Here is a 21,346-nt window from a genome sequence, read left to right on the forward strand (position 1 = left end):
ACGGTTGGAACATCTGCGTTTTGCAAGACTGAAATGTGCTGTACAAGCTTAATCGATGATCATGGGCAATTAGAAGGAGAAGAATGCTACTCTGATGTGAGTTGCTGTAAGTCGAAACGTTTCTCTTTTTTTGTTATCCGTGTGAAAGAACTTCTTTTTGCTAAGCCTGGGTGTGTGGTTCAGGACAGGGTGCCTTGCGCGCATGGTCTATCGCCTAGTTCAGCTTGGCAGAGCCATCAGAATATATTCCCAACCACATACACTGCTCCTCAACCCCATCATCTCAACTTCAACCCCACATCCTCAGCAAGAGGACATTTCACACACTACGGTGGCCCTGCTGTGGCAAAAAGAGTATTGGAGAGACATAAATTGCTTTGACTTTTGTTTGTGTGAAATGAGACCCCCACTGTGTGTGGGAACCAACATGGCAGTCGGGGTCTTCTGTCAGTCTGGCTTGGCAATTGATGCTGCCTCATTGTACCCGTCTTTCTTTGAGCTTGGCAAGTGAGACTGTGGCTGCTGTTGATATAGCTGTGGGTGTTATTGGAGAATCAAGGTTCATAGGAACATCTGGACCGTAGTTTTAAAGGCCTCCATTGAGTGCACAAACATGAAAAGCACATAAAAGGCAGCAAATAAGCAGTAAACGGTGACGTTCTCATCCCATCCTGTTGTAGATAGGCTTGATTTCACTTCCATGCTAATTTTCTTGTTGATAATAGCATTCAAACAGGATTTGCACGCTCCAAAAATGTATTTTTCTGTTGTTTTTTTTCACCCATCATTTTGTATTACCCAAGAGCAAAGGGAATGAACAGCAGGGTGGATGGAGCAGCGTTCTCCACAAACAGGAAGGAACTCAGACAGCTGTGTGTGTGCGGCAGAAATGAGAGGATGTTAATTAGACCGCCAATCTCAAGCATCTGTCACGTTTAAAAAAAAAAATAAAAATGTATTATCAGATTTCGCTTTCATCTGCTTCTCACCAAATAAAGCAACAAACAATTCAGTGCACAGCAATTTCAGGAGTCAGCCCAGTTTCACTACTTTACTTAGGTCATATAATGTCAATTGAGAGAGCCAGAAGACCACTAGTCTCTTGGGAATCTTGATATTAATCATCACCCCTCAAGATGGATTGTTGGGTCATTCGCACCTGATGTTACCTGGGTCAGTAGGTGGAACTGGAGAATTGAATCACCAGAGAGATGAAATGTGTTACTGTGAGACATAAGCTTTATATAACAGATAGGTTATGCAACGCAGGACATACAAAAAAACCCAGCTCACAGGCTGTGTACAGATAACCAGAAATCATATTCCAGATGAGGATCGTACAGAAACCCATCTGACAGCAATCTCATTTGAATTACTTTGAATAAGAGAGTATTGCGTTATTTTGGTAAACAGCTAATTTAAATGTGCTTACCCAACCCCCCCTCCCTTTTCCCTCATCCCCATAAACAAGCTCTTGCACACACCCTTTCATTTGCTGTTGTGGTGTTTTTGTACATTTCCAAATGCATTTAGACTTATTACAGGTGCATCACAGTCCATCACAGGAAAGCCGCGGCTATCTTTATAATGGAATCTGTAATGCAAGTGATGCTATCAGAAGTTAAGGTGCAATAAACACAAACAAACCAACAAACAAGCAAACAGGAAAAGGACAGATTGCATGCATCTCCTCCTTACGTCCATATCTTTTAATTCATTTGGTGCTTAGAGTTGCTTTAAAATGTACCATGATTACATAGTGGAAAAAATTGAGCTTTTTGTACAGTGCATTGCAGATCTGCATAATGTATAATCACCTGCATAATGTAGGCCTTGTTGAGATTAGTTGTAATTTTCAAAAATGATGTTACTTTTTATTGTTCAGTGCAGACATAAAACCCTGTAATTGTTTTTTGAGGCTGTCTGTGTTTGTCATTTAACATGGCTCAAAACGGCTCCTCACCACCTCTGCAGCATGTAATTGGCTTATCACTGGTTAGCGTGAAGACAAGGTTTAAGGCTCTTTTTCAAAATGTAAACCAGCTAGGATGCACCGGAAGGATCCACTGCCAGTTCGGCCAGGGTGGTTTTGTTTTTTCTTTGTTTTTTTCTTTTTTTTTGACATTTCTTTGTCATGGCAGTCTCGTCATTGCTCTGGGGACTGTGAATCTTGGGTAATTCTGTCCCTCCCTCCCTCCCTCTCACCGCCTCCCCCACCCCACCCCACCCCCCTCTTCTCCACCCACACCCAGCCAGTCGAAGAAGCATGACCTTGGATCACGTGGCTGGCAGCACTGCCTTGCATACAGATGAAAGCTGGCGCAAAAGCAAAGCAAAGCATAGCCGAGGCGGCCTGTAGCTTTTTGCCCAAAGAAACGGCTCCTCCAAGTGAAGCCGAGTGTCTCGGAGATGTAGCGTTAGCATGATAGCTAAGCGTTTATAATGCTGAGGCCAGACTTGTCTTATCTGTGCTGCTATCTGGTTGTGTTGTTATGGTCAGAAACTCAGAAACTAGCTGAGGGGACACCAGACACTGCGTCTCTCAGGAAAACAAAAGCCTGTGATTAGTGGGCTGTTCTTTGGCATGGACCTTCAGCTTTCAATACTTTAATCACCAGAATTTTCCATTAGCATTTTTCAGAGACTAATATTGTTCCCTTCAGTCAGTGTGTTTCAGGGTTAGTGTCCGGCGAGCAAAGCCCAGTTTTTAATGCCCGTTCTCTCTGCCCCCCAACAGGGTGTCTGCACGATGACGACAGCCTTTCTGCACTTCTTCTTCCTGGCATCCTTCTGCTGGGTCCTGACGGAGGCGTGGCAGTCCTACATGGCTGTCACGGGGAAGGTGCGGACCAGACTCATCCGCAAACGCTTCCTCTGTCTGGGATGGGGTACGTGCTGGTTATTTTGTTATTATCCTGTTGTTGTTGTTGTTGTTGTTGGCTCTCCATTCTCGGTCTTACTCAGTCTCAACTAGGGGATCTGTGCGTTTGCTTTGCTATGGCTGTAAAACATCACCGAAACTCTTATGTGAGTGGTAAAATATCCTGCTATTTGGCTGCTGAATCAGGTCTCTCAATACATCATGGAGCCAAGGCTCAATTTTCAATGGTCGCTAATTCACTTCTGGCACCATATTACTGAATTCTGGTGGTGGAGTGGAAATCATTATTAGTGTCTATAATGGGTATATTGGCATGGCACGCACAAACATGGTTCTTTGTCAAACCGAAGAGCCACGTAGGCAGAATTAGATATTAGCCGCACGTAATGACACAACCACTTCAGTCATAGAGGTCTTGGAGGGTTGCAAGAGTGTGAACTGGCGCTGCATTTGGACTTTGAGAAGAAAACAAAATGAAGCCATCTTGACGTATTAGATTTCGACAAAGAGGTTTTGTTGACATTAATGACATGCTCTTTGATTATGCAAGCAGCTATGGGGCTGTCTCACCGTAAAACCACTCTACTTTCATCTGCATGTTGAACAGCATTGGGCTAAACGAGCGTAATGAACCAGTATTGATTGTCCAACAGCACCAGTCACGGCTCTGTCTGGAGTGGAATTGCCTGCGTCAGTGGGAAACCGAGTATGTTGCACTTGGGTCTGCATTATGGTCCAGATTGACGGGAAGATATAGGGAGGGGGGTAAAGCAAAAGGGCCTTTTACTACAGCTGTCTCCATAGGCTTAGTAGGTCAACATGTTCTGCCCTTTTCATTGGATTCATCCGTCTGCACCCAAATCTGAGGGGCTATTACTTATGGGCACTTCAGAACGTCTCTCTCTCTCTCTCTTTCCCTCTCTCTTTCTCTATCCTCTCTTTCTCTCTCAATCTTGCGGACTTGCAGCCCCTCAAAAAAAAAAATCAAATTGATTGGAAAAGTGCTAACATTCATTCTTCTAGTTACCTAGCAACAAACAAGGCTCAGTCTCTGTCATGACTCTGCTCTGCTGCAGGCTGAGGGGAAAAAATAAAAAATAAAAGAGACAAAGCGTACTGAATAAAAATGATTGCCTATTCACTTATCTAACTGCTCGATGTGACATTAGCTGTTCATACCTGCTATAACCAGTTGAATGGTTTTAATGCAGCTATAATTAATTCAAATATGTAATTAAAGTGTAAGGTCATTTGTAAGTCATTGAATTGCAATCATTATTTTATTTGCACTTAGCATAATTGAACGTATTTCATAATTATGCACTAAAATCCCAGAAATCTGTTGGAGGAGAAGCAAGATAAGAACAAGGAGAGAGAGGGGGAAATTAACTTGTTGCCTAATCTTCTCTTTGACACATGACAACCGTTGCTAAGCAGGCTATTGGTGCGGGTGCAGAAGACAGCGTCATCGTCGGGCATGTCCTCCAGTCTAGCCTACAGGATGCCCCATGCACTGAGCAGAGCAGGAAAAGACTGCTTTTGGGCCTAACTGCCAAACACTTTCTAAATAATATTAATCATGCTTCTCTTCAAATCCCAAATCAATGTGGGGGATAAAGAATTGTTTGTGAACAATGCCCAATTTCCCCACTTGGACAGGATTTGTCATGCACAGGTATTCACAATAGATCAATCAGCTCGGCTAACCAGCATCCGTGTAATGCTGAGCTGAGGGAGTGATTTTTGCTGGTCCCAACATCATCCACAATGCTAAACAGCCGCAGACCTCACACCGTCCAGTCTCACTCATATGCACAGGACAGAATTATTTACAGGTCCATAAATACATTTCGGACGTATTTCCTCCCTCTTCCCAAATGATATCAGCAGTCCTCGCCTCTCCTGCGGGTCTTATTTTTCTCTGCCCACCTGTGCGGATATTAAAAGTGACCTTTCTGTGAAATGCTCCAGTGCTAGCGTGTGCCCTGCAATGCGCTACCTCAGACTCTGTGCTGATTTATGCCCAGAGCTGGCCACATTAACAGGGCCTTTTCCTCCACAGCGCCGCCCGCAAGGGGAAGAGGGAGTGGGATGGAGGCAGGAGGAGATGGAGGCGAGGTTGCCATAGAGAGGAAGGGGGGGGGGGGCTGAAGGATGACCACTGGGCTTCCCGGTGAGCCGACCGCATCAATAAATCCCTCCAGCTGCATCTTGCCAAGGAGGTGTTAATATTCCGAGCATAACGGCAGAGAGAGAGACTCGAGGGTGGAATGAGAAGCTTTCATAACGGGTGGCCAGTGTGTGCATGCTGGGGAGTCCAGCAGTGGAGGAGCAGCCCATGTGCCGCAGTGAGAGAATAGAAGAAGAGAGGAGGTGGACAAGGAGTCCAGGAGGTAGCAGCCCATGTGCCGCAGTGAGAGCAGAAGAGAGGAGGCGGAGAAGGCTCTGAGGAGAGCCCATGTTGCCAAGAGTCGGCCCACCATGCTTTTATTGTTATCAGTATGTTTTTATTGTCTTGTTTTTGGCAGGACGTTGCCTGCTGGGCTGTGTTGGGCTTGTTTCGGCAATCAGCAACGATTAAGACTATTGTACTTTTGTGTCTCTCGCGCCTGGTCTTCTACACCAGAGGGCATGGGGGATGGAGGGCTATAGATATCAGAGCTGTAGATAAACCAATAGAGATGGTAAAAGGGAAATCAGGCTGAAAATTACAGGGAGGAGAGTCCATGGACTGCTCCTTGGACTCTTAGAGATTAAGGCCAGTGTGCAATGAACGGGACAAACACAACGGCTTTGCACACATCCACACAGAGAGCTGAAGTCCAGAGTTTATTTTTACTACTGTGTTATGTACAGTAAGCAAGGCTCAAGGAAGACCAATGCTCAACTGAGATATTGGTCTGGGCCCTATCAATTCATTCATTAGAAAGCTAAGCTTGCACATTAGACTTACAGGATCCTGATGGTAAGTAAAGCAAGCACATCTTTGTTGTCAATGAAGGGTTTAAATGCAATTATTTTTTTAAACAAAATACACTGAGATTGTTTAACCCTTAGAACCCTAAGCTGTTTTTAGGGCATTTTCACTACCTTTATTCATAAGGATTTATTCTGGTCATTGTAAGTGCCACACACACATATTATATATTGTTTTGTTTGTTTTCAGCAGAGTCTAGGCTATCCAGATCTGCCATCATTTTATGTATTAGTACTAGCATTGATTTTATTTAGATTTTTTAAAGAATTAAAATATAAAAATCATATTATAAAAATTCGTATATTTTGACCTGTATCTCACCACAGCAAGCTCATAGCTCTACATGCATTTCATGTGTGTGTAGGGCAGACTGTCCTGAAACGGGCAATATAATTGCCATGTTGGAGGGATACTCTGGGGCTGAGCAATTTACAGAAATATGTGGTGTGTGATTTACGGAAATAAATGCCATTTTTTATTTAGCGATGAAAAATGACCATTCTGCGCTCCATATCTGTGACAAGAACTGATCTGACCTGACTTGACCCAAGTTTGTCTGTTAGCATGTGTGACTATGGTGTATGCACTCATGATGATTCTCAACTTTTTACTGCATTGCCATGAACAAAGTAAAAGGCAAAAAAAGGTGTTTCTTTGTTGAACAAATTGGGATGCAATGTGAGCCTTGAATTGGATGCCATGCAGGAATTTGCTAGGATCTCAAAACCGGATTATGAACATGTTTTGCCATAGAGAAACACACGATAGCGTTGGATTATAAACATGCTTTGCCACAAAAACAGACAAAAACGTGGGGTAAGTCCAGTTATATGAAGTTATTATTTTGCTGTCACTTCGTCTGTTTTATAACCCAGAAGGGTGTATTTGGTATCAAATGATAGCTCTGTGTCTCCTCTTTTCATCTAACATACATTGGCATATATATCCGATCACGGGTCCGCGAGTAATTACTCCAAGAGTAATGGGTGTGCAGCGTTGGTTTGTGTACATGACGTTAATATTTTGCAGTCACTTCGTCTGTTTTTATAAGCCAGAAAGATCGATATCCATGGTACCAATGGATAGCCCTGTTTCTCCTCTTTCATCTGATATGCTTGCCATATCTATGTGATCACGGGTTCGCGAGTAATTCAAACAAGAGTAATGGGTGCGCAGGTGAACGCCGAGAAGTATAGACTTTAAATATGATGCAATTTTATTTAATTTCATGATTTTTTTTAATGTTCATACTTGATCGTACAGACAAGTGCGTAGTCTCTTTGGAAAGCCCCACTTCTTCTCTGTCATAAAATAAAGGTTTTATCTTGTTGTGATGAACAGTCGCGGAGCAATGTAACAGAGAAGAAAGGGTGTGTTTTTTCGGGTTCTAAGGGTTAAGTCTACACGACACGAGTCTGACACGACCTGTGGAAGCCATTGGTTGTGTACAAAATAACCTCAGTGGTGTTTTTCTGTCATCATATCAAGTCTGCCTCATATCAGATAAACGCTTGTGATTGGCCAGACAGATTTCCGCTGGGCGAAAAATATGTTTGAATAGGAGGGGAGCCAGATGGATATGCCAGAGCAAATGAGATGAAATGAGCTCTCAGATTCGTCTGGCTCCCAGACTAGTGTTATGTATTTATGTATTTGTCAACTTGTGTAATGGCGTATAAATAGCAGCATGCTAATTGTCTAATTGCTGCCTTTCTCTCGACAGGACTCCCAGCTTTGGTAGTGGCCATCTCCATGGGTTTCACGAAGGCCAAAGGCTATGGGACACCTCAATAGTAAGAGCACTTCCCTCAGTCCTCCCCACTGTCCTTGGATGTGAAATATTTAGCGCAACAAATGGCGGACTCTGCACAACAAACTCTCCCAAACAACACCAGCTCTAAATAATCCCTGAAGGGCCTGCGTGATGCTTTTCTGGGGCCCAATTTTCTCCTTAGTTGTGTCCCTGAAGGCTTTCTAGAGAATAAACAATGTTTTAAGTTCTCCTCTGCTATTTTTTTTCCTTTTCCCTACCCTCATCTCTATAGAAAGCGCTCATCTGAAACCACAACATATGGCTGCTTTCCCCTGACACTGGGAGATAATACAACTGTATGCAGCCGTGCACCATTAACTTAATGCTCTGTGTTCATTTTTATGGAGCCTCTGCTGACTTTTATTTTCCCTTTTTCTTGATTTTTCCCACAGCTGTTGGCTTTCACTGGAAGGAGGACTCCTCTACGCGTTTGTCGGACCAGCGGCTGCCGTGGTTCTGGTCAGTAACGTCTGTCCTCACCGGCCTTCACGTCTTTTCTGCTGTAATGGGACTAAATGATTTAGTTGACGATCCCCCGGTGCAATGGGATAGACACACCACAAAGCAGACAGGGGTGTTGTAAATGTGTAGTTTGGCGCGTGTGACGCCAGTGTTTTGCTGACACAGCCATAGTCATAGCGGTAGATGTAACTGACAAGTTTTGCCTTCTGAAGGACCTCTAATCTGCTAACGTAATGACATTTCATATACTGAGTGTAGTATTCCTTTGTATGCAGGTACAAGAAAAGAGAAATCTACTTTTATTTGAAGGACCAGTATAACCTTCAGCACTAAAGTGAAATAGATATCCTAAAGCCTGACTGTTCTTCCAGTAACCAGTATCATCATGAATGGTAGGAGGGAAAGGATGTTGGTTAGTGGGTTAATCTGACACAAGGGTTCGACTTTCACTGCAGTGCAGCGTTGTTCAAAATAAAAGGCTGTTTGTGCTGGTTTGTCCTCATAAAATAAGTGTGATGTGTTTGGGGAGGTCACAGTAGTACAGTGGGGATAGAACGAGACTGTGCCCCGAGGGGACTTGACCTTCATTGTTGAGTGAAAGAGGAGAGGAGTGTTGGCTTTCCTCGTTTGTTTGTTTGTCTGTCTGTCTGTTTGTTTGTTTGTCTAATGGAGAGTGTGTCTGTGGCTGCCTCAACAGGTCAACATGGTGATCGGCATCCTAGTGTTCAACAAACTGGTGTCCAGAGATGGAATCCTGGACAAGAAGCTGAAGCACAGAGCCGGGTAAGAGCCTAGTGTAGATGCTGAGGGCGCCGTGTCAGACAAATGTGCCACCCACAGCATCTGCTGCCCAGTCACCCTGCCAACCTCCATACAACCTCCGTGCTCGGTCACTCAGTTACTCACCCGAACATACACACTTATGCTACGCACACACAGCCACTCACATAAAGACAAAGTGTACACACACACACACACACACACACACACACAGAGATATCAACAAAACAAACACCGGTGTGCGTAAACACACAGGATCACACAAATCTAGCTTGTCTTCAAAGACACTAGATGAAGAGGCCCAGTTCTTCTGAACATGTGGAGAGAATTAATGAAAGAAGAGAGAAAAGAAAGAGGTCACGCTTCCCTGGGAGAGATGCCGCATCTTTCTTTTGGCAGAATCAGAACAGGCTGAAAGTACTTAACGGCCCCTCATTGAGACTGTCTGCTAATATGCATAATCTGATGCACAACCCTCGAGCTGGCTGACAGATTTTCTCCCCCCACTCCCCCTCCACTCAACCCCCCTACTCACACACCCCAAAAAACAGAATGTCTTTTCAATTTGATGTAGTTGTGATTTTTTTTTCCCCCATCTTTCTTACAAGCGTTCCTGTTGTGCTTGTTGCTTCGCAGGCAGATGAGCGAGCCTCATACAGGATTAACTCTTAAATGTGCCAAGTGTGGGGTTGTCTCCACAACCGCTTTATCAGCAACCACGGCCAGCAACGCCATGTAAGTGCTCGGGCCATGTCTTGGGGAATCAATAAGATTATGTTGCGAAAGCTGTCGTGTGTGTGTATGTGTGTGTGTGTGTGTGTGTGTGTGTGTGTGTGTGTGTTTGTGTGTGTGTGTGTTTCCCACCCAGAGAGACGGCAAGATTACAAAAGGTGTGAAAGGAACAGTTGGTAGGCGCCTGAGTTTCACATTCTTTGTTGACGACGGGCTAAAAATAGATGAAAACAGGAATAGACGACGTGCCAGACCTAAAAAAAAGGCAGATACTACTTGACTAGGTCACTGCATGTGTAGATTGACCTTGCATAATGTGGCTTTCAGAGAAGTGTGTAGGCAGTGTTTTTAGTCACTTTGAGTGCCTATAAAGCGCTATAGTAATGCAAGTTGTTGTTGTTGTTGTTGTCGTCACTGTCAATTTGACTACACACTTTGCATCTGGTTTCGTCTTCAGTATTCATTTGCTGTCAATAAAAGTGCCCTCTTTTACAGTTATTTGCTCCTATTTGTTGTTTACATTATTGGTTTCTCTCTCTGTCTGCCTCTCCGACCACCTCCTCCTCCTCTTCATCCTCCTCCTCTTCCCCAGGGCGTCTCTATGGAGCTCCTGTGTGGTCCTGCCCCTGTTGGCTCTGACCTGGATGTCGGCCGTGCTTGCCATGACGGACAAGCGCTCCATCCTCTTTCAGATCCTGTTCGCCGTCTTCGACTCCCTGCAGGGCTTTGTCATCGTGATGGTCCACTGCATCCTGAGGAGAGAGGTGCGACACTGGCCCAGACCAGACCTATCATGTCTGTCCCCATGGGGTCACCGGGAGTCCACAGCTCACTGGCTGGCCCGTATTTACACGTTAACATCGCTCCCTCTCCGTCTCTCGGCTAATCCCTCTTATCCTGCCCAACTTCCGCACTTACCCCCGCTGGGTTTCGCCCCGGCCCCCCGGGGTAGTCCGGCTAGCGAGACAAGCTGGAAGTACTTAAATCCCTGTATTAATCCCTAGTGTTTCACCCGGTCCTGTTTGATTTGGTGTTTGTTGACAAATGCTCTTTAGTCTATCTCTCATCCCCCCACCTCACCCCCACCTTTCCCCACACTCACACACAGAAACACACACACACACACACACACAGACAGATACACATAAAATGTATAATGTAGCCTGACAGGTGTTAAGGTACAGTACATTGTTTGGGGAAGGATTAAAGTGTTACATTTGCGTGTTCCAGAAAATGTGGTTAATCTGAGGATTTTATTAAAGCTACTTTTAGATATCCAGAAGGAAAAGGGTGAAAAATAGGACAGCTCACTGATTATCCCCCCCAAAAAAAGATGGTAGTGGTCACAGACAGATATCCATGAGAGACTCGGGGATGTAAGAGGTTAGACGGACTGCGCTGTTTAATCGTGATCATGCTGAAGTGAGTTCATTTTTAATGATCCTAAGAGAATCTAAGATGGAGAGACATTTTTTGTCATTTTCTTTTTTGTTTTATCCCACAGGTCCAAGATGCCTTCAGATGTCGACTCCGAAACTGCCAGGACCCGATGAGCGCGGATGCCACTGGAACCTTCCCTAATGGCCATGCGCAGATTATGGTAAGGGTGTCAAGCTAGTGCCATGAGTATTTTTTTCTCTGCGAATTTGATTAGGCAAAGAAGGATACTGCAATAGTCTTTCTTTTTTTTTTTTGTGGAGCTTTAACTAGGGAGAGTGGAGAAATCCCATTAGAGATGATGGAGGTGTTTATGAGGTGCATCCCAGATCATCTTCTGTAAAGCGTGGAAGTAATTTAAGTGAACGTAATGCGCAGTCCATTATTAATGATACTCTTAATTCTTTCCACATAATCCTTTGACCTCCATTTAACATGATCCCCTAATGCAATTCATCATTGCTTTTATTTAGTGCAATGCCTGATTTCCCCCCTTGGTTCGGGCTTTGTTGTTTTAGCAATAGTTGTTTTCCAGCCCAGGCCTTTGCCTGAACTTTAATTACATGGTGTATAATCACTCTTCCTTGTAATAGATGACACCAATTTACCCCCTGATTTTCTATGGCTGATGCCCAGATCTGGAGAGCAGGGGTTGGGAGACTGAAACTGTGTCATCACATTTCACAAAGTTTCATTTCACCTTCAGCAGCAGCAATCCGCCCTCCCTCCCGCCAATCTCTCCCCACACGTCCTCGGGCCTAATAAAACAGCAGCACACACACACACACACACACACACACACACACACACACACACACACACACACACACACAAACACACTATAACCTCGGAAATGCAATGGGGGAAAGTGCTTGATATCACAAAGTGGCAGTGGCGAATAATCGCCCGTGATCTGCTATTCACATCCTAATGTCCCTTTGATAGGAGCGATTTTTGCTGCTGAGATTTGAAAGTGCTCTCAACGCCCCCACCCCCCACCGCCCCCACCCGCTCGAATCACCTCACCCATCCCGCCTGTTTGCCTGGCAGCCTGATTGTGTGCCCGGCTGACTGTCGCTCTAGTGGCGCGGTGGCACATTAGCAGCCGGCCTCGTTGACGTGTTGTTGAAAGGAAGCTCGGGGACGCTGGAGCGGTCCGACAGGCTCTGGGGGGACGTGAGGCAGGCAGGCAGACCAACTGAAACAATTACAGAACGAAAACCCTCCGAGGCATGGGAGGGGGAAATTGTTGACAGGCAGCATGGCAAACAAAGAGATGTCCTAGTTTTCAAATAGTAATTATCTGAAATAGAAGGAGAGGGGAAAAAGGGAAAGCAAATAGAAAATGGCTGGACTTCTTTAGATTTGTTTGTCATTTTCTTAACGTTTCCAGAGCCCATTGTGCTCTGGCTGTTAATTAGTATTAATAATTAATCATGTTTTGTTTTTGTGTTTCTACTTTACAGACCGACTTTGAGAAAGACGTCGACATCGCCTGTCGATCAGGTAAGAAACAGATGGCACCATATTAATGAGTGTCTAATTACCTCGCCTCTCACGGTCCAAAAATAGGCTGCAACCATGGAGAGAGTATCCCAAGCTGCCCAGAAGAACTACAATGCCCATAAGGCCCTGTGTGTTAATCAAAAAACAGAATTTAGTATGAATGTAGCTCAAGGCTTTTCTGGAGAGGAGCTTTCATGAGGTGTTATAGGGAAACAATATATGACATTTTAAACTGTGGGTGCAGATTCTGAAAGCTAGTAAGTTTGATTATTATTTTAACAAAGTCTACTTGTAGTTTCTCTAATGAAAACAATTAAGGCAAATTATCATTTAACTGCCAACTCGTAGGCAAATTTCCTTTGAAGAAAATGTCATGATATCAAAATGCATTTATACTTCCAAAGCTTTAGCTCTTCCCCACATGTGTAACATGTCCCCATGTACTTTATTCTGCTTGGGAAGGATTAATTACCGTACTCATGATAATAGTCATTATGTCTTTGTACCCCCACTCTGTTTCCCCTCTCACCATAGCTGCACTTAGCCAGTAGGAAATGAGCTTGTCGACTCGTTGTTAAGGGGAAAGCTTCTTAGTTGCGTTTTGGGCACTAATTATGTTTTGAAACCAACAACACCCTCGACTGATTCATGCTTCGCTTTGCCCCCCTCCGTCAAACGAATCAGCCCCATGCCAGTCAAACGGCATCTGTAGCTACTCGAGCTGCCGCCCTGCTTTTGGAGTCACCCTAGCGCAGCGTTGAGGGGAAGCTTAGGCTGAATAGTAGGTGAAGCATTTGGAGGTTCGGAGTGCATGAGTCTGAGTTTTCCACTGAGTCCCCTCGTGAAGAGCCGCTTGTAGAGAGACACTCAGGGGGTCAGCGGTGCCCGGCGCGGGCCATGTGTTGTGAGCAGTGAGGTTGAAATGACAGATGGGCAGTCTTCATTGCCTTCGTTATCTCCACTGAGCCAGATGGGACTTGACAAGCCCTCCCATAATTCCACTTCGTTTGCTGTTCCCAGGAAGGGACCTCCTCAAATGCAACACGCTCTTGAACCGTTCGATAAGAAGCACATTACTGCGCTGCTTGTATTACGTAAGCACACAGTGCTGACATTGTAGGTTACATTTATAATGTCCACTTGCTTGGCAAATCTTCAATAGTTGACAAGCATTGCTGACTGTAGGCACAATGCTGCCCCTGATAGCCACGTGAATGGGTTTTGAACGGGTCCTTTATAACCTTGTGCAACTATCAGAATCTGGCATCACTTAAAATAGACTGACAACACGTGCCTCCCTATAAGGCCACAGATGGACCTGCGTGTGAGCGGCTCTAGAAGATGCTGGTGCGTTCACCGAGCGAAGGCAGGCATCCACCCAGTTCTTATGCCAGTCGGAGGAGTCAGTGGTGGTGGTGGTGGTGGGGTGCCCACTGTGACCCGATTGGCAAAAGAGTTCTGTCCGCTGAGTTCGGTCCGCTGCCACTTGGTGCCATCTCCCCAGTGCCAAGAGAGAGAGAGAGAGAGAGAGAGAGCAGCCTGAGCCAGACTGGAGAGGGAGGATTGGGATAGAGGAAGTCAGAATCTTGTGCAGCTCGGGATGAATAAAACATTTCTGGGTGCACAGAGCCGCTCTAAGGTCATCTATGGACCAGAGGCACACCACAGAGCCTTGGTGTAGATTTATAGTTTATGCTTGTTGTTATCCTGGGGATTTTGTTTGGTCTATTACCATGTAATGGCAGGATTATGCCAAATCTACATTTTAGTGTGTGACAGTTGACATTTAGCACTGTGTAATTGACTCTGAATTGAATCACCTTAACATGAAGGTTTTGACAGACCACGAAAAAAGGGTTCTAAAAGTGATTTGAACTAGTGTCTGCCTCTGGGTCAGAACGCATTATTCACTGTTCATCATTTGCTGTTGTCGTCTTTTGTTTTATTTCTCATGTGACGCAAGTTTCTACGTGGCGTGTCAGTTCCTCTCAAAGGCCAACCTGTTGTTAAATGGATTCCCAGAATGTCCACATCTTCTCGGCTGCCCTTCGCTGGCTTGTCCAGCTGTGTTTGCACAAGGGACAGGGCACTTATTTGGACAGCAAACAACAAACACAGGCATTGGATCAGAGGGGTTTTTTTTCCGCTGACCTTCCGCTCTCCTTGCAGACCATTTTCTGAATAGCGGTTGTCATTCCCCTCAGGTTTAGTTGTCAAAGATTAAAATGGGCTCCCAAACCACTCAATAGTACAGTACAAGCTGCCCTTACTGCAAGTTGCCATATTTTTCATTTAGTTTTCTTTCATTTCATTTTTTTACCAGACAGTTAAAAGTTTTGTCTCTTTGTCTTTTATCTGAGGTTCTGCAAGGTGTCGAGAGAACAACAATAGCACAACTCAGCCCAGTCTAGAACTTATCACAGCCGTTGGCATTGCAATGCCTTATAGACTCACAATCCAAATTTCACATTAACTTTTCTCTTTCAGTACTGTTAGGCATTGGAATCTAATGTTTCATTATTGATTGCATGCCTTTCATCTGGCCAAAGACATTAGGTGGGGAAATGTATCAATAACTCCACTTGATCATTTGAAAAGAATACTTAGCATTTTAGTCAAGGGTAGGAGTGAAACCTTGTGGGAAATTTTTGGAACCTCTTTGGATCGTCTCATTTGACTCAGTAACACATGCAGTTATTCATGATCCAGGAATCAATGGCCTAATCTCCCCAAACGAAAAGAAAGCACCAACTTGAAACGACTCATCTCAAGGATGCTGTTGGTTCAGTTCCCAAGCTTTAACTAACGCACCACTCCTCCACCTTGTGTTCTCTCTCTCTCTCTCTCTCTCTCTCTCTCTCTCCTCCTCTCTGTTCCTGCAGCGCTCCACAAGGACATGGGCTCGTGCCGCGCAGCCACCATCACCGGCACGCTGTCGCGCATCTCCCTCAACGACGAGGAGGAGGACGGCAAGGCTCCGGAGGGCCTCAACTACTCCACGCTGCCGGGCAACATCATGTCCAAGGTGATCATCCAGCCGCCGTCGGGGCTCCACATGTCCATGGGCGGACTGGGCGACCTGGGCGACGGCACGGGCGACATGCGGCGCACCGTCTACCTGTGCACGGACGACGCGCTGCGCCACAGCGAGCAGGACATGGCCAGCCACGAGATGGGCAGCCACTCACCGCAGGGCGCCATGGAGACCGACTACATCGTCATGCCCAGGGCGTCGGCGGCCGCTGCAGCGGCGGCGGCGTCCGGCTCGGCCGGCAGCATGCCCACTCTGATCAAGGAGGAGAGCAACAAGATGAACATCCCCATGGAGGCGCTGGGCCCGCACGACCGCATGATGCCGCACTACAAGGTGGGGCCCGACTTTGGCATGGGCCCCATGGGCATGGAGCACGTGGGCATGAGCCCCGAGCAGCAGTTCCCGCCGCCGCCCGAGCACATGCAGAACCTGCCCTTCGAGCCGCGCACCGCCGTCAAGAACTTCCTGGCCGAGATGGAGGAGAGTGGAGGCCTGTCCAGAAGCGAGACGGGCTCCACCATATCCATGAGCTCTCTAGAGGTGAGCAGACCGTCATCAGCAGACCGCAAACACTACATGCTAGCTCTCCGTACATGGATTAAGCCTAGTCCTATCCTAAAAGAAAACTTTTAAAAAATCTCAATTGAAAGAAAGCTTTTAGTCCAGGACTAGGCTAAACTGGCCATATACTGTAGCTATAAGCTCTGTATCTCTAAGCCCCAATTATCCTTGACTTCTTAAAAAGAGTTTGGACATAAGTGATCATAGAGGTGGGAAAGCACTGATTCTGAGCACGTTTCTCTAAATTCTCCTTTAATATTTATGAGGAAGATGCAAATCCTAATGGCTGCAGTGAAATACTTGGATGAAACTCATATTCAGATCCCTGAAACATCCCAATAGGTTGCTTGAAAAGGGGGCTCTGTAAGAGTAAGTGGACTGCATGTAGTCAAAGTGACCGCGTTAATCTACTGCTGTTTATGTCTCTCTCTCTACAGAGAAGGAAGTCGCGCTATTCGGAGCTGGACTTTGAGGTGAGTGGAACATCTGTTGGACAGCTCCATGATTCAGACTCCCTTTCTTTTTGTTTGTTAGATGGTGAAGGGCCATTTGTTGCATCTTGGATTTGCTCTTTAATTTACTACTATTTTGTGTAGCACTTAAGCTTATTGAACTAACGTGGCGTTGACACAGGGGGAGATTTATGGAGACCCTGTGTTGTTAGAGTAAAAGCAATGCTGTCAGCTGCAACACTTAGCAACCCATCCTCATTCTCTCCTTCATCCATGGACTCCATCTCCAAACGCTAGGCTTTTAGTTGTCAAGGGCACAGCGGAGTTCTGGAAAAGTCACTCTCTTAGTTAAAAAATAAGAGCAAAAAGAATGTTTTTATTTTTCACTTTTGCTCTTTCAATCTGTTTTTTTTTTAACACAACTAGGAGATGTTGAAGACAGCTTTAATTAGCAGAAGTCTGATTCCTCCAGTAAATTAGATGTGGGAGATGAGTTTCAGCAAAGTGTAAAATTAATGTTAGCACTTTAGCGCGACAGAGAGAGTGGGGGGTATGGGGCTTGATTGGCGTGCTGCCATCCGATGCCATTGGAACAAGTAGATGTGGGGGGAGGGGTTAAAGGAGGAGAAGGGGGGGGGATGAATGAAGAGGAAGTTGCATTTGTAGTCTTGGCCTCCTCTCTAAGACCAGAAAACCCTTGCTATTACAGAAAGTCATGCACACCAGGAAAAGACACATGGAGCTGTTCCAGGAACTGAATCAGAAATTTCAAACCCTGGACCGTTTTCGAGACATACCAAATATGGGCAGCATGGTGAGTAAAAGGAAATGAGCAAGAAGAAGGGGGGAGGGGGTTGGGGTGGTGGATGGGTATTGGGGGTTGGTGTGGGTGGATCAATGACTGTATATACCAGTCATTGGGGTGGATGGGTGGGTTGAGAAGGGTAGGGTGTTGGTAGGATCTGCTGGTCAATTAGAGGGGCCAGACCTTAGACCCATATTTAGACTTCCGCTCCCCACTGCATCTCTCCCAGACAGCAGGAAGTGAGTGATTGAAGGGCCTTAATAGCCACCCTGCCAGCGTATTCATGTGGAAGAATAGCCTGTGTTCAGCATGTGCTCTGAGCACTCGGAGGAGGAAGAGGGCCAAGAGGAGGAGAGAGAGAGGGAAGAAAAAGGTCCAAGAGAGGGAAAGAGAGGGGAGAGTTTCAGCAGGAAGTGGAAAAAAAAGATTGAGGTGGAGAAAGAAGGGGGAAGAAGGTTTTTTTTTCCTAGAGTCAGAAGTACTTAGATCACTCATTCTCCTCAAAGCACAGTCATTCAAACACTGCACCCATTTACCTTGAGACATGTTTTCTGTTGATTTGATCTATTTTAATTTCTTCAATTAATTCTCCAGCTAACCATTGCTTGGTGGATGCATGGCATATATATACGATCTCTTGTATAACCACGCTGATCCATATCTGAGAGAGCATGTCTTTAGTCCCTGCACCCCAAAGTGTGCAGTCAATCAAAGCATGCTTTACTGCACTCAGCATCCTCAGTAGACACATTTTGCTTTGTTTATCCACCACAACAGACTGAGGTTGAGTTCAGCTTCAGATTGTTCAAAGCGTTGACAACTATTCACATTGCTCACTGGGTCCTATGCTTTATGGTCACTTTAATAAACTGTTGACTGCATTACTTTGATGACGGAGCATTGTAGGCATGAATTGACAGACACAGATACTGTGAGGAAGGCAACAAATACAAATGCACCCACATGCATACATGCACACACACACATACACACATACACACACACACACACACACACACACACACACACATACAGTACACACACACACACACACACACACACACACACACACATACAGTACACACACACACACACACACACACACACACACACACACAAACACACACACCCATGGCATACAAACACACACACACACACACACACACACACACACACCCATGGCATACAAACACACAAACACAAACCCACAAACCCACACCCATGGCATACACACTCACACACTCTCTCTCCATGGAAATGCAGTTAGAACCACTGTGCCCTCTTGGCTGCATGCTCTCGTCGCCCACTCACATTTCAATCAGCTCCGGCACAGAATGTCATTTCCCGCTTGTTGCTTGGTAACTACCACAAGGACACTTGCTGGAGGAACGCTAACGGAGGCCCAGATTTATGAGGAGAGCCGCAGATACAGACAGTCTATCAGCAGCAAGCACCGATGGGGCTGCTCTCTGTCTCGTCTGTTATCTACCAAGAGACAGTGTCCACAAATGAAGACGAGCATAGTGCAACACATGTCTGTTTTTTTGTTTTGTTGTTGTTTTTTTTCTTTCAGGAAGACAAATTGGCAATGCAGAAATATGAGCAATACAACAAGTTAGGATTTGAGCCGTAGATTCCACAGTAGTGGCAGTGATAAGATAACACATGAATGACGATGCGGTGTTGTTAGCTTACACGCAAGTGTTTCCATGACAACGTAAGGGTAGTGCACATATATATATATATATATATATATATATATATATATATATATATATATATATATATATATATATATATATAATGTTCTACAATTTAGTTCTGGTTAGGGTAGACTAAGGGTAATTCTAGAGCAGCTTGATTCACCATGAGACCAGCTAATTCTAGCTAATTATTTTTGGTGTTATTTTTGGTATATGACATCTCGATTTGACATTTGGTAAGACCAGATGGAGAGATTGTTTTAAAAAAATCTAAAGAGAGATTGTTTAAAAAAAAAGCCATTTCCTACACCCAGTTGTTGTTGTCAGCAGTGAGAGCTGATAGAGAGGTTTGGATTTTCACCTGAGCCATGTGCCTGTGTCCATCTGCTCATCCGCAGGACAAAACAATGCCAAACAAGAACCCGTGGGAGAGCTACAACCCTACCTGCGAATACCAGAACTACGCCACCATGAATGTACTAGACCCCGACCACAAGGATACTCTGGAGATGACCGCGGCTGAGTGGGAGAAGTGTGTCAACCTTCCACTGGACGTCCAGGAGGGCGACTTCCAAACGGAAGTGTAGAACGACGCCAAGGAGAGGGGGCGAGAAGGGGGGTCCGTGGGCTCGCCCGTGCAAGGCAAGGAGAGACAGAGAGAGAGAGACGTAAACCACGACAACCCAGGAAGTGAGAAAAAGGAGAATGAGATGTATTTTGCACTTGAATGGACTATCCTTGCAGCCCCGGTAGACATATCTGGATCTAAGGACTATGGCAGGGACATTATGTGCCAATAAGATTTTAAAAAAAAGTGGAGAGGGGAAAAAAACTATTAAAAAATCTAAACAAAACAAAACAAAATAAAAAAGACATCAGTGTTTCTTTTTTGTATTCTCACTAGTGTGCTTCGTGGGGGCAGCCAGGTGTACAAATATTTACCATCATGTGTTTCAAAGTACCCGTGGAAAGAATTTGGCTTCAAAAAAAAGGTCGCCTTTCAAGGTGAAACCTTCAAAAACGCAAAAACGACCCACTGCGTGTTAACCACAGCTTCGCCGGGTTTAGTGTCCATTTGAAAATGAAACTGGACATGAACCCAGAAGCACAATGTATATATTTATGCAGGTTTTTAAAAAGTTTATAACAGTCTGTTTGGCCATTACTACACTTTTTACTTTATAATATGATGAGAACGTTGAGAGGCAAAGCGGATTTTTTCTGTCATTTAAAATGAATGTTTGTCAAGCTACATTCTTCATTGCTTTAAATGCAATAAAGGTAATACTCACTTTTATATGAATAATATATTTCACAACTTTAATACTGCAGATCCTGCTTGAAGGCTCCCAGCAACCTCTCTCATCTGCAGTCCTGTAAAAAATATTTAAAAAACAAAAATACAAAAATGTTGTAATGGTGTAAATAAACTTTTGTCTACATATGTTTTACTTGTGCCAATTTATTTTAATGAAAAAAAAAATGCCAAGCTGATCAAGAGTTATAGCTAAAAATGTTAACATTTGAAAAAGGAATGTAAATAAAAGAGGAAATATGTTCGTACTGCTTCAGAGGTTGCGTCCTCTCTGTTGCGTCCTGTGTGACTTGTGGGTTTTGGGGTGCTGAGTTGTCTGACGTGGGCAGTGACTGTAAAAAGAACACAGTCATTGGACGTGGATGAGATATTTGGGCATCCTCTCTTACCGGTCACTTTGATTCTCCCAGTGTAGGACCTGGTGTACTACATAATCATCAATCAGAGCACTGACACACACAGGGCAGTCCATGTCAAGTGGTACCATGTCCAGGAAATTCATTTCATGGGTTTTCCCCCCAAAAAAGATTTGTTTAGGGCAGTTACATTACTAAAACAAGTATTCAATGAAAATGTGGGTGTGATCAAGTTTTTCACATTGGCAGCTGCCTCCCCAAACATAAAGTATGGTCTAACTTTGGTTACATTGACTCTGCCAAAATTGCCAACAATCTTGTTGAAATGGGAAAATATACCTTTAAAGGTGCCATGTGTAATGTCCGCCAAAAAATCAATTCATACTCCACATTCCATAAAAGATTGGGGCAGTAAACCTCCAGAAAGCGAGTTGGTCTACCCTAGAGTAATAACCAAGACACGTGTATTGCATTTTGGCTGGCAGTTGTGTTGCCCGCATACCGCCTCCCATGGCCGAAACTGGAATTATGA

At 44.8% G+C, this 21,346-nt stretch overlaps 1 protein-coding gene across 1 annotated transcript in view; it reads left to right on the forward strand.

Annotated features, from left to right (window-relative positions):
• adgrb3 (adhesion G protein-coupled receptor B3) overlaps nt 1-20,706 on the forward strand; it is a 146,777-nt gene extending 126,071 nt beyond the window's left edge. Inside the window, 12 exon segments of the mRNA XM_048269104.1 lie at nt 2,738-2,888; nt 7,582-7,651; nt 8,064-8,130; nt 8,831-8,916; nt 9,550-9,648; nt 10,238-10,409; nt 11,150-11,245; nt 12,549-12,588; nt 15,471-16,162; nt 16,621-16,656; nt 17,345-17,449; nt 19,542-20,706. Of these exon segments, the coding sequence (XP_048125061.1) occupies nt 2,738-2,888; nt 7,582-7,651; nt 8,064-8,130; nt 8,831-8,916; nt 9,550-9,648; nt 10,238-10,409; nt 11,150-11,245; nt 12,549-12,588; nt 15,471-16,162; nt 16,621-16,656; nt 17,345-17,449; nt 19,542-19,730 (1,803 nt within the window). The 3' untranslated portion in view covers nt 19,731-20,706.
• Nucleotides 20,707-21,346: the final 640 nt, after the last annotated feature.

This window comes from Alosa alosa, chromosome 18 (genome assembly GCF_017589495.1).
Source record: "Alosa alosa isolate M-15738 ecotype Scorff River chromosome 18, AALO_Geno_1.1, whole genome shotgun sequence".
NCBI classification, from domain to species: domain Eukaryota; kingdom Metazoa; phylum Chordata; class Actinopteri; order Clupeiformes; family Clupeidae; genus Alosa; species Alosa alosa.